Source organism: Trichomycterus rosablanca, chromosome 2 (assembly GCF_030014385.1).
Source record: "Trichomycterus rosablanca isolate fTriRos1 chromosome 2, fTriRos1.hap1, whole genome shotgun sequence".
NCBI classification, from domain to species: domain Eukaryota; kingdom Metazoa; phylum Chordata; class Actinopteri; order Siluriformes; family Trichomycteridae; genus Trichomycterus; species Trichomycterus rosablanca.
This window is the reverse complement of record NC_085989.1, coordinates 39,526,193-39,539,008: the sequence shown is the minus strand read 5'-3', so window position 1 is coordinate 39,539,008 and position 12,816 is coordinate 39,526,193. Positions and strand designations below refer to the sequence as shown.

The following is a 12,816-nucleotide window of genomic DNA, read 5'->3' as shown; positions in this document are numbered from 1 at the left end:
ATTATGTTTTAATCATTAAACCAGTAGGTTACTGCTACCCAGTAGTAGGTTTTAAAATCAGCAGTGTTATCTGAAATACTACATCATTTATTTTCTGTTATTTTCATGTTAAGTTGATAAACAATCTGTTTTATGACAGAAAAATGTAAATGTGGTCTGACCAGGTTAGAACAATCTGTTCACATCCACTTTGAATTTTGATCACGTTGTGAAATGTCCAGTTATGTCTAACGCCTAATAATCATCTGTAATAAAACCAGGAAAGTTTCTCACAAGCAGTTTAAGGTTTAGTGGTTTGTGGTTGAAACCTGAGTGTGCCAGTGGGACTTTCACTTCAGAGAGTTTCTTGATATTGACTCAGACATGGTGTGTTGGTAATGCTTGTTTTAATACCTGATTTCTGTTATTTTCTTTTTAGGACTATTATAAGATCATTAAAAACCCGATGGATATGGGAACTATCAGGAAACGACTTGAGAACAGTTACTACTGGAATGCGCAAGAATGTATTCAAGACTTCAACACCATGTTTACCAACTGCTACATATACAATAAGGTACTGATGTCTTTTCTCTGTTTATGGAAAAGCTGCTTATAAACTGTCAGTCCTTTATAGTAAATGGCTGGCTCTGAATGCACACAGCTCATGTGCATATTATTTAGATTTTTTAAAAAGCCCCCCTGATTCAGTCCACAAATTGTGTAATACAGCACATTTAGACTAGTTATAAGATTTCTGTTTTGTAACAGAGGGAAATTCATACCATGTGATGTATTACTTGTACTTTCTGTTTATTAGTACTCAGTATAATGTTTAAGTATGTGATTTCATACTTAAAGTCTCATGAGAAGCCTTCTGAGAAGAGTGGCTGCTGTTATAGCTAAAAAGATCACATAAAGGTCACTCCATTTTAATGTTGTTTGTTTTTGAAATGGGATGTCCAAAGTCATGGTCAGGTGTCCAAATACCTTTGGTCATGTAGTTTATGTTGGCATACTTCACTTTTAATTTAATTTTCATCAATCTTTTTCAAGTTTTTAGCATCTGTGGAAGCTTAAATGCCATTTTGCGATGGGTCAGGCAAACCTATTTAAACTTTTTGCGAGCATTTAAGTTATTCATTTAAAAGATGGCTTGTGACAGCGATCCATACATGAGTTTTGTCTCATCCTTTTACACCTGGTGGATTTTAGATGAGCCTTGTAGTAGCAGACACTTAAAGTCTGGAGGCAGTGGAACTAGAATCTGAGATATAGAGATATAGAATCTGAGATTCTCATTGAGAGTGACAAGGATATACAAGATTTAAAATGAGTTTATTAAAGGGACAGTGCAGAGAGGAAGGAAATAAGAGATCGAGATGTTTTGGTTATCCTTGAGGATTGAGCCACTGAGCAGGAAGAGGAAAAGAGGTTTCCTCAAAAGACAGGTCAGAAGACAGGAGGATGTTCAGGTCAGGGCAAAAGATGAATGATTTGCTGTGGTGATCCATAACGGAAGGAGTAAAAAAGTCGGACTTCCCACAAAAAACTGTCTAGGAATTAAGTAACAGAAAAATTAGTGAAGTGCATGTAAACCAGGTGCTCGAAGTATTGCCAACATCAGTTTTCTCATCACCATGAAAATGTCCTTGTACATGTAATTCTAATCACTGTTTCTCACTAGGAGCCTGCTTCGTCTTTGATGCATGCATGCTTATTAATAGTGTGTATCGCCCTCTACAGGCAGGGGATGACATAGTCTTAATGGCTGAGGCACTGGAAAAAATGTTTCTACAGAAAATTTCAGAAATGCCCCAGGAGGAGACTGAGATTGCAGTCATGACTCCTAAGGGCCGTGGCCGAGGCAGAAAGGACCCAGGTACGTTTCTTTCTCTAAGTTTCATTTACAACTCGACGCCTAAAAATATCCGAATAATCATAAAACTAAATCCACTCTCTCTTTCTCATACCCCTTGACATTTTCATTTAGGGTTAAGCTTAAAGCCTGGGCCTGTCTTGGATTCTCCATCCACCACCCCTCAGACACGTGGAGTCACCAATCACGGAGCTGGACCACAGATTAAAGGACCCGTGCAGCCTGGTCCCCCATTGCTTCCTCCGCAGCCGGCAATTTCGACTATTCCCCCTAGAGTTCCCCCTACCATCCCTCCCCACGCACCCCAGTTGGGGCCACCCTACCCACTGGGAACTTCGGACATCAACCCCCAAGCCAGCATTATGACCTCTGTGCCTCCTCCTCCTGCCCAGACCGCCCTGCCGCCAATGTCCATTCAACAGAGCACTGCACCAGTACATCAGAGCATCACACCTAAAGTAAGTACTGACAAAAGCTGGATTATTACAATTGACTTGCATGTCAGGCTTGACTACCATTTGACTTGCACATATAGTTACATTTTAACCTGCCACAATTTTTGCATCCTTCACTTTATCAATAATTGGTATGAGTAAGACAGTATTAATAAGACTAATTAATGTTAGCTAATTAATCTCCTTAATTCCTAGCTATTTTGAATTTTTGCATCACTAAATGCCCTTTAAAGATTCAATGACGTAGGAGGCTTTTAGAGCACGGCTACTTTAGTGTTACCTGCACTGAAATTTGTTATACGGTAGACACTAGACTCTAGCTACTAGAGTCATTTATAGAGCAGGGACATTTCATTTAATAAAAATGTTCAGCCCTGAGTCTCACATACTTGTTTCCCTTTTTTGTTCCGTATTCTCTTGTTTTAAATGAATAGTAAATCACAAAGGTTAATATCAGTTGTTTTGTACTAGTAATACACATTGTAAACATAAATTTTTCAGCCGCTGAGAAAGAGCCAGAAGAGAAAAGCAGACACAACGACCCCTACAGCAAACGATCAACTGAGCGAGTCCTCTCCTGCTGAGTCGAAGTCTGGTAAAACTCTCCCCCGGCGGGAGAGTGCTAGGCCATCCAAACTGGCCAAGAAAGAGACACCGGATTCCCAACACCATATTAGCATCGTAGTGCCTGGTGGTGCCCACAGTCCCAAAGTCCAAGAGCAGCTGCGCCACTGTGCTGGCATTGTGAAGGAGATGTTCGCTAAAAAGCATGCCGTGTATGCGTGGCCTTTTTACAAACCAGTGGATGTCGAGAATCTGGGACTGCACGATTATCATGACATTATAAAACACCCCATTGACCTCACCTCCATTAAGGTAAGGTTGGAGTCCTAGATTGGGCTTGGTGTGTGTCATTGTGTTCACAGGTTATCTGGTCTCTAAAAGTAATTAGAAAATGTGTACATTTAACCTCATGGACCTCACCACCATTAGAGTGAAGTTGATGTTGTGAGCTTGGGCTCTGTGGGTTTGTGCAAGTGAAATTTGCATTGCAAATGAAATACATTTCTGAAGGTAATTAGAAAATACATACGCCTGTTTCAGATAAAGTTGGACAGTTAGCATCCTCAGTATCCTCAGTAAACGATTAAAAATGTAATTAACTGGAAAGGTGATGGAACACAGTAGTAAACATGTCTCTGAACTAGGGTTGGGCGATATTGCCGATTTTCATACCGTCATACCGTCTTCAGGAAATACCGCGGTATACGGTATTACCGCGGGGGGGGTGTTTGTGTCGCAGACAAACTTTACAGTGTACACACTTGAGTGAAATTACAATATTTCAATGTTTTATTATAAAAAGATCTGAACGTCAAACATTGCTTATCTTATCTGATCTATAATAAATACGCATAAGTATAAATGCATGGGTATCAATTACACTTTAACACAAACATTAACACATAACATTTTGGCATTGTAATCTCTCTCTGCCCACACAAAACAGAATAATAGCAGGCTAAACACTTCAATATATTTCAAAAGTTAACTGCTTAGTTTATAGTTACAGATATTTCTTAAAAGTGTATGAACGTGTACGATTAGTTATGCCTGTAATCCAGAATTAAGTTCTATACCGTGACAAAAAATATGAATGTAAATGTTCATGTTGCGATGACGGTGATGTAAAGTAATGTTAAAATAATTCAAAGTCCAAACATTTGAGTGGTTAACGAGAACGCTACTTTACATGTCACACAAGCTCAGTGCAAAACACGAGCACGGAAACGGTACAAATCCGATCTCTTCCCTACACACTCGCTCCCTACGCCCTATAGTGCGCTTCACTTTCTTAAAGGGCCAGACAATATATTTTATAATTCACATTACACGACAGGTGAGACGTTCTTTTTTCTTAATATAGCGCTTTTATTTAGGAAAAAATAGTTCTTACATAGGCAGGAAAATCTATGGCAGACAAGAGTCAAAACAGCGGATTGGGCGTAACGTTATTATTACTGTTTGCTCCTTTTTCTCAACACTTGTGCTCGATTTACACTGAAGATATATTTAGTAAATAAGTACATGTCCGCGCATGCACGCGCTTGTGTTCATTTCCGGTTGAACTGATAAAAAATTTTGATTTTGAAAAATTAAAAGACGAGCCGTTTTTTCAGTTTCTGCTTGTTAGCTCACAGCTAACGCTAGCCAGTGTGGCTCTTCACCAGTATGTTAACCAGTTGTGTTATCACCAGTAAGCACCCCACAGCCAATCAGCGAGCTCCAACCGCCTACCCCTCCCACCCCTCCCTCACTGTGGATGCGCGCATGTCCTAAAGTCTCAGTTTTCAAGGTAAACCTGAAGCAGAAATTCGGCGCTTCACATTTAAAAAATACCGTCACCATTTTTGAATACCGCGGTATACGGTAATATCGTCATACCGCCCAACCCTACTCTGAACACTGAGTTTTTTGAAGGTATCAAATTCTCATTGTGTTTATATTTACCAAATAACAATGAAAATAATGAAAACATTGGATATCTTTCTAATTGTGTCAGAGAAATTAAGGTTGAAGAGAATAAACGAATCACAGATTTTGTTTTATTGCATTTTTAAAAATGTCCCAATTTAGCTGGAAATAGCGTTTGTGTGTAACTTCATTCAGCTTTTTAAACCTAACAGACTGAGGAGCAGGTCTATAGAAGCTCAGGGTCGTAAACATTGCTGCTAAAACTTTTAAAAGTATAATGTAATATTTGAGTCACGCAATGCCATCAGGTATGATAAAACCATAGATTTAAAACAAGCAAGTTTTTTCTTAAAGTAAAAAGATTGACTATTAAACAATTGGAAATGAGGAAACATTGGCTATTAGTAATTTGATTTATAGTATACATGTTGTGAATGTTTTTTGAAACACTTCTGGGTTCTACTGTTTCAGTTTATTGACATTTTATCTATCCACAGAGCCAAATATCTGTAATGTAACCTATGTAGATTCATAGCTATTTCTGACCAATTGAAGGTGTAAACTTGCCTTGTTCAGGTGTGTTTCATTGACATTTTCTGCTGGTTTTAGGACAAGTTGGAAGCCAGGCAGTACAGAGACGCGCAGGAGTTCGCTGCAGATGTGCGGTTAATGTTTTCTAACTGCTACAAGTACAACCCTCCAGACCATGAGGTTGTGGCCATGGCACGCAAGCTTCAGGTACATAAATGTGCTTCCATGCATGCTGATTAATCTTAAACATTAGAGGTATTTTATTTTAGCTCAAAGGAGAATTCTTTCTGCACACACAGGACGTGTTTGAGATGCGTTTTGCTAAGATGCCAGATGAGCCTGAGGAGGCTTTTACCCCTACTCCTGCACCTGTGCTTCACCCAGCTGCCCCTGTCAAACCACAGCCACCCATCAACGCTGCCTCGTCCTCTGACAGCTCCAGTGATTCCTCCTCAGAGTCAGAGTCCTCTACTGATGATTCAGAAGAGGAAAGAGCTCAGAGGCTGGCTGAGCTGAAGGAGCAGGTAGGATGAGCGTTATGATTGATTATGATAATTATATGTTTAAAACTGTATTTCTAAGGCTCATTGGGTCTGTTAAAAAACCTAGAGAGCTGCCTAATTAGAGAGGATTCTAACAAGACGTTGAACTAATAAGGCAGATTATTTAGACACATTACTTAGACAGCGATTATGTCACCGTAGTTTTTGCTTACTAAGCTAACACAGTTAGCCTCAGGCCATTCAAACCAATGGGTTGAGGCAGTACAACCTGCAGGCATGCCATCTAACATCTCCTGAATGCTGGGATTGCCTTCGCCACTAAGGAAGCATCAGATGCTCCCTCGTTATTTAGTCAGATTATCGCTTAGAATTAAGGCACTTCAGTAGGCAGCATTTTAAGGTATCTAAGAATTCAGACAGACTTCTTCTCGGGAGGATGACGTGAAAATGCTGTCTTTGTAGAGAGCTCTGTAGATTTTCCAGACAGATCCATAGACTGCATTCCTAGTTTTTGCATTAAACCTGAAAGCAAACACCCGCTGACATTAGTCGTCAATTAACCCTGAATTTTGGTAACCCATTAAATTTGAAACACGTCACTGAGGGAGTAAGTTAACAAGATATTTGTTGACATTATAGCTTAATGCAACACAAACTAGTTCAGCATTCAGGTACTGGTGATGTTTTTTTTCTGACATAAGTTCCTTTAAAAAGTTTGACTGAGTCTTCCTTCATATTTAAGCAAAAGGAAAAAATGCAAATTCTTTGTGCTCAATAATATCACACAATACACATCCACATGCAAGTTTGGTGACTCCATGCTCCAACATCCCCCCAATAACACCAGCTGTTATTGGGATTTTAACAAGTATAATTTCTTTTCAAAGTACTTGCTGATTGCTCTTTATATAAAGCTAAATAGTTGATTAGCAAGGTGATATTATATATACAGTATATATATATATATATAACATTTGACTGCAATATTTTAAAATATTGTTTCTACAATGTTTTGTTTATTTAATTATCTATGCACAGTGTCTGTTGCAACCTGCCTTTCATACTGTTTAAATCTGTCATGCAGCTAAAGGCAGTCCATGAGCAGCTGGCAGCACTTTCCCAACCCCAGACCAGTAAACCAAAGAAGAAGGAAAAGGACAAAAAGGAAAAGAAGAAGGACAAGCACAAAAAGAAAGGAGCCATTCCTGCACTGGATGAGATCCTCGAGGTTCCTCCTGCTCTCCAAACGCAGAAAAAGAGCAAGAACAACAAGGATCCTCTGTCCAAGAAGACCAAGAAGCCCAGGTAAGACGGGGAACTTTTTTAGGAAGGCCCCTTTCAACCTCCAAGATGTTCAAGTTTATATAGTTATATAGTATGCAATTTAAAGGAATGTTGTTTTTTTCTTTAAAAAATGGATACATTTTTCTTTCTTGCTTTTGTAGAAAGGAGAGCCTGAAGAACAACCGCTCTATGGCACTTCCAGGCCCTGCACCACCCAATCTGCAGGCTGTGCCAGGTCTCGACTCTGTGGATGATCTGGGTTTGCCTGGTGGACCAGGATCAGCCGGCCTGGTGCCTCCAGAAAAGTGTAAGCCCATGTCCTACGAAGAGAAGAGACAGCTAAGTTTAGACATTAATAAGCTTCCTGGAGACAAACTAGGACGTGTCGTTCACATCATTCAATCCCGCGAACCCTCGCTCAAAAACTCCAACCCAGACGAGATTGAGATCGATTTTGAGACACTAAAACCTTCCACACTTCGGGAGCTAGAAAGATACGTTTCATCATGTCTACGCAAGAAGAAGAAACCTCCAGGTTAGTTTTTTTGCTTTTAATCTGTCACTGTTGTCATGTGAACCTGTGAAGTAGGTGTAGAGATGTAACGATAAACATAGTTAAGCCCTAATTTAACATTGGTTTTTAGTACGCTCGGGTGATGTAGCAGTCTAATATACTAGCCCACCACCGGTAAGAGCTGGTGCAAATGTAGCCTCTGCTGTCTGGTCAAGGCACTGTCACAGTTGGGATGTGGAAGTAGATTCAGAGAAGAATTCAGAGGAAGGAAAAAAATTATTTACTTAGAAAATGTCATTTTAAATAATACCCTTTAGAATTTTTCTGAAATTTTTATCCTGCTCATTTTTCTGAACCAGTTTGAAGGGTGCTTTTGTGTTTAAATAAAATACTTATTTGACAACACGATCAAACAATATAGAATTGGTTCTGACCACTGAATCAGCTTGAGTATCACTTCTCCACTAAACAATACAGTTCTTCCGAATTACAGTTTGTACGGAACTGTATGAAATACAGTTCTTCCAGTAAATTATTTAATCAATCTATTGATTAAAGTTTTTCAATGTTTTAAATGACCAGCCTATTGGTATTTTGCAAATAGAAACACATTTAGAATTTCATGTGCTGTAGTGGAGTTTTTGCTCAATTTTGCTTGATAACAAGGCTAAAGTTGTTCAACAGTCCATGGTCAAAGTTGTCTGATTGTTCTCATGATGCGCCATATGAGACAGATCTGGGCTGGGCACGCTGTTTCTACAAAGCCATGCTGAAATAATCATAAGCTTCCCGGAAAAATGCATTACCTTCATTGTAGCAGGTCTCTCTAAAGTACAAGTAAATTCCCTTGCATCAGTGGTTCCTTCTCACATACAGGGGTTGGACAAAATAACTGAAACACCTGTCATTTTAGTGTGGTAGGTTTCATGGCTAAATTGGACCAGTCTGGTGGCCAATCTTCATTAATTGCACATTGCACCAGTAAGAGCAGAGTGTGAAGGTTCAATTAGCAGGGTAAGAGCACAGTTTTGCTCAAAATATTGCAATGCACACAACATTATGGGTGACATACCAGAGTTCAAAAGAGGACAAATTGTTGGTGCACGTCTTGCTGGCGCATCTGTGACCAAGACAGCAAGTCTTTGTGATGTATCAAGAGCCACGGTATCCAGGGTAATGTCAGCATACCACCAAGAAGGACAAACCACATCCAACAGGATTAACTGTGGACGCAAGAGGAAGCTGTCTGAAAGGGATGTTCGGGTGCTAACCCAGATTGTATCCAAAAAACATAAAACCACGGCTGCCCAAATCACGGCAGAATTAAATGTGCACCTCGACTCTCCTGTTTCCACCAGAACTGTCCGTCAGGAGCTCCACAGGGTCAATATACACGGCCGGGCTGCTATAGCCAAACCTTTGGTCACTCGTGCCAATGCCAAACGTCGGTTTCAATGGTGCAAGGAGCGCAAATCTTGGGCTGTGGACAATGTGAAACATGTATTGTTCTCTGATGAGTCCACCTTTACTGTTTTCCCCACATCCGGGAGAGTTACGGTGTGGAGAAGCCCCAAAGAAGCGTACCACCCAGACTGTTGCATGCCCAGAGTGAAGCATGGGGGTGGATCAGTGATGGTTTGGGCTGCCATATCATGGCATTCCCTTGGCCCAATACTTGTGCTAGATGGGCGCGTCACTGCCAAGGACTACCGAACCATTCTGGAGGACCATGTGCATCCAATGGCGGTGCCGTGTATCAGGATGACAATGCACCAATACACACAGCAAGACTGGTGAAAGATTGGTTTGATGAACATGAAAGTGAAGTTGAACATCTCCCATGGCCTGCACAGTCACCAGATCTAAATATTATTGAGCCACTTTGGGGTGTTTTGGAGAAGCGAGTCAGGAAACGTTTTCCTCCACCAGCATCACGTAGTGACCTGGCCACTATCCTGCAAGAAGAATGGCTTAAAATCCCTCTGACCACTGTGCAGGACTTGTATATGTCATTTCCAAGACGAATTGACGCTGTATTGGCCGCAAAAGGAGGCCCTACACCATACTAATAAATTATTGTGGTCTAAAACCAGGTGTTTCAGTTATTTTGTCCAACCCCTGTATATATACAAGTCACTCGTGGTGTGGGCACTGATACGTATAGACAGATATTCGTCTACGTTCTCAGCACAACAGATATTATTGCTTTCTCTTGTAGTAACATTGTATTTGTTTAGTTTTTGTTTAATATTTCTATTATTGTCTTTTCCTAATGTTTGGCAACACTTATATAAACAGTCATGCTAATAGAACTTGTTGATTGATAAGATGTAGCTATGTCGTCTATTTTACATATAAAATTTTTTTTTTTTTTTAATTGCAGAGAAGACCATGGAAGCTCTAAGCACTAAAACGAAAGGCACATCGTCAGACTCTGGCAGTAGTAGTGAATCCAGCACGTCTGACAGCGAGGACTCTGAGAATGGTAAGGAAAAAGCACCATGTCCATGGCTGTGCTTACCTATCAGTTTAATACATAGGAAAAATTTACACAATGTGGTTGTAAAGTACAGGAAACTAATCATCTTGGCAGTTTTACTTTATTCTTTTATTGAGGACCCCCCCCCATCTTTATCACTATTATCAATTAACACAAACTGACAAGTTTTTAAACTATTTTAAAAACCCCAAAATGCCTGTTTTGCTTTTCTGTTGGAGTTTTTTGCTTCTCTTTTGTGTGTCTTATTTAGGGTCTTTCTGCTGCTTTGTTTACTTAAATGCATATTTTTAGCTTTTGTTTGTAATTATGGGCAAATTTTCATTCACTGTTTTTTTGTTTTTGTTTTTTTACACATAGGAATGACTTCCAAATCGAAAAAGAGGGGCCACTCATCAAAAGAGGGCAAGAAAATCCACCACCTGACGATTGCTCCAGGCATGACCCAGCCCCAGATGCCCCTTCAACCCCAGGCACCAGTCCTGCAGCCTGCTGTTCAGATGAAGCAGCAGCACATGTCTCCGGCAGCCTACATGGCTCCTCAGGTCACGGCTCTGGAGTCCTCCCAGATGCTGGAGAATACCTTTGACTCTCTGCCCCACTTTGGCCAGTCCCTAATGCACCTGCCCCACCACACAAATGACTCATCCTCTCCTGCCCCCCCTCATCTAAATGCTCACCCTGCAGGTGGCCCTGGCTCACCTGATACACACCCATTTTTAAACCAGCACACCATTCTTCAGTCCCCAGGTAAGTTAGCTGCAAGACTGATCTTGCTCTGAGTTGAGGCAAGTTGTTTATTGCAGTGTCTTTGTTTTAGCATATCAGCACGTTTTTTACACTTTGCATAGCTCATTAATATTATAAATGGGGTTTTAATTAGCTAAATTATTAGAAGTATATGTCACAGTTAATGTTTTATTATATTGTTAATAGTCAGAACATCTGGCAGCACTGGCCAAGAACTTGTTAAATTATCAACAATTATCCAAAGTCTGTATATGAAAGGGTGATATTGTTAAATGAAGTTCTAGACAGCTTTGGACTAGCTATTTGAGTTTTATTATGATATTATATTAAATGTTTGCTTTTAACACATATATTAACATTTTATGTCGGTGCCTTTTCTGATGCAACCTTCCTTATTTTTATCCCTGCTTGGGACAGGCACTAACAGCGGTAATGTGCTAGCATGTTTTACCACTGCACCAGCTGCTGTTTAGGATCTGTAATTAGTACTGTAAGGTTTTGTATACCTTGTTTTACCTTGTTGCACAACAATATGTTATGTTTTTTTACACTAAAGCATTTAATTTGCTCATACCAAACAGCAGAGCCTCTTTTTAATTAAGCTGTAATTCTGTTAGAAGGTCGATTGAGTATAAATGTGTTGTTTTTTTGGTGTATCCATTATATACAAGAATAGTATTTGAATATCTAAATAACAGAAATTAAAAGCAGGAGCACTTGTGTTAAGTTGGGCAGCATTTTAGAGATGTTAATAGAGGTTTTTTTTTTTTGCTTCCAAGCTTCGTATTTAAACACAAATGTCCATCTATTTCAGTCTCAGCCGCACTGCACAACGCTATGCCTCAGCAGCCTTCACGTCCCAGCAACAGAGCAGCACCCCTCCCTTCCAAACCACCACAGACCACGGCACCCCAACAGCCTTTGCAGCTCCAGCCTCAGCAACCCCCTCCACCTCAGCATCACCTCCCTCCCCACCTTCTGCACCCTCCACAGCCCATTCGTCAGAGACCACCGTCCCCTCCCACGCTCACCCCACAGGGGCTCCTTTCTTCTCAGCCTCCACAGTTACTGCTGGAGGATGATGAGGAGCCCGTGCCCCCCATACAGCTTAGCCAAGTCCAGCTCTACCTGCAGCACCTACAGCAAGGTCGCCAGCAGCAACCACCACAGCAGCAACAGCAGTCGTCGCTCATGCAATCCCTCCATGGCCGCCAGTCGCAGCAGCAGAGCCAGGCTTCCCTGCTGCAGACAGTACAAGTGCAGTCACAGCTGCCGGTCCAGGCTCAATTGCCCGTTCAGACTCAACCTCCAGCGGCCCAGTCACATCAGCCTTCGCCACAGATGCCCCAGCATGCACCCAGACACATGCAGCATGCCTCACAATCACAAAGCCAACAGCAACAGCTGGCCTTCTCTCAAGGCCCAGTTCAGACCACGCCAACGCAACCGCCACCACAGCACAAAGTGGGCATGACTTCCGCTAAAGTGCAGCAGCAAATTATTCAGCAACAGCATCATTCTCCACGGCAACACAAGACAGATCCCTACAATACAGGTAAGACACGACACAGGGACTAATTGTAATACTTAATGACACACAAGTGATTAGGTGAACCGAATTAGTGTGCAAGTGTGTATGCTTTATATATTAAATTGGGTGGCTCGGTGGGTAGCACTGTTGCCTCACAGCAGAAAGGTTCTGGCTTTGAGTCCAAGGTGGAGCGGTCCAGGTCCTTTCTGTGTGGAGTTTGCATGTTCTCCCTGTGTCTGCATGGGTTTCCTCTGGGAGCTCCTGTTTCCTCCCACAGTACAAAAACATGCAAGTGAGGTGAATTGGAGATACTAAATTGTCCATGACTGTGTTTGACATTTAAGACTTAAACTGACGAATCTCGTGTAACCAGTAACTATCTGTCCTGCCATGAATGTAACCAAAGTGTTTAAAACAT

General features: G+C 41.1%; 1 protein-coding gene across 4 annotated transcripts in view; it reads left to right on the top strand.

Moving 5' to 3' along the window:
• Nucleotides 1-12,816, top strand: part of brd4 (bromodomain containing 4) — a 66,345-nt gene that overhangs the window by 46,102 nt on the left and 7,427 nt on the right. For all 4 annotated transcript variants that reach the window (XM_063015402.1, XM_063015393.1, XM_063015376.1 and 1 more), the window contains 11 exons: nucleotides 419-556; nucleotides 1,726-1,861; nucleotides 1,973-2,316; nucleotides 2,815-3,189; nucleotides 5,398-5,526; nucleotides 5,619-5,843; nucleotides 6,907-7,127; nucleotides 7,268-7,641; nucleotides 10,004-10,105; nucleotides 10,478-10,867; nucleotides 11,682-12,422. In XM_063015402.1, the coding sequence (XP_062871472.1) occupies nucleotides 419-556; nucleotides 1,726-1,861; nucleotides 1,973-2,316; nucleotides 2,815-3,189; nucleotides 5,398-5,526; nucleotides 5,619-5,843; nucleotides 6,907-7,127; nucleotides 7,268-7,641; nucleotides 10,004-10,105; nucleotides 10,478-10,867; nucleotides 11,682-12,422 (3,175 nt within the window). The remainder of the gene's footprint in view (nucleotides 1-418; nucleotides 557-1,725; nucleotides 1,862-1,972; nucleotides 2,317-2,814; nucleotides 3,190-5,397; nucleotides 5,527-5,618; nucleotides 5,844-6,906; nucleotides 7,128-7,267; nucleotides 7,642-10,003; nucleotides 10,106-10,477; nucleotides 10,868-11,681; nucleotides 12,423-12,816) is intronic.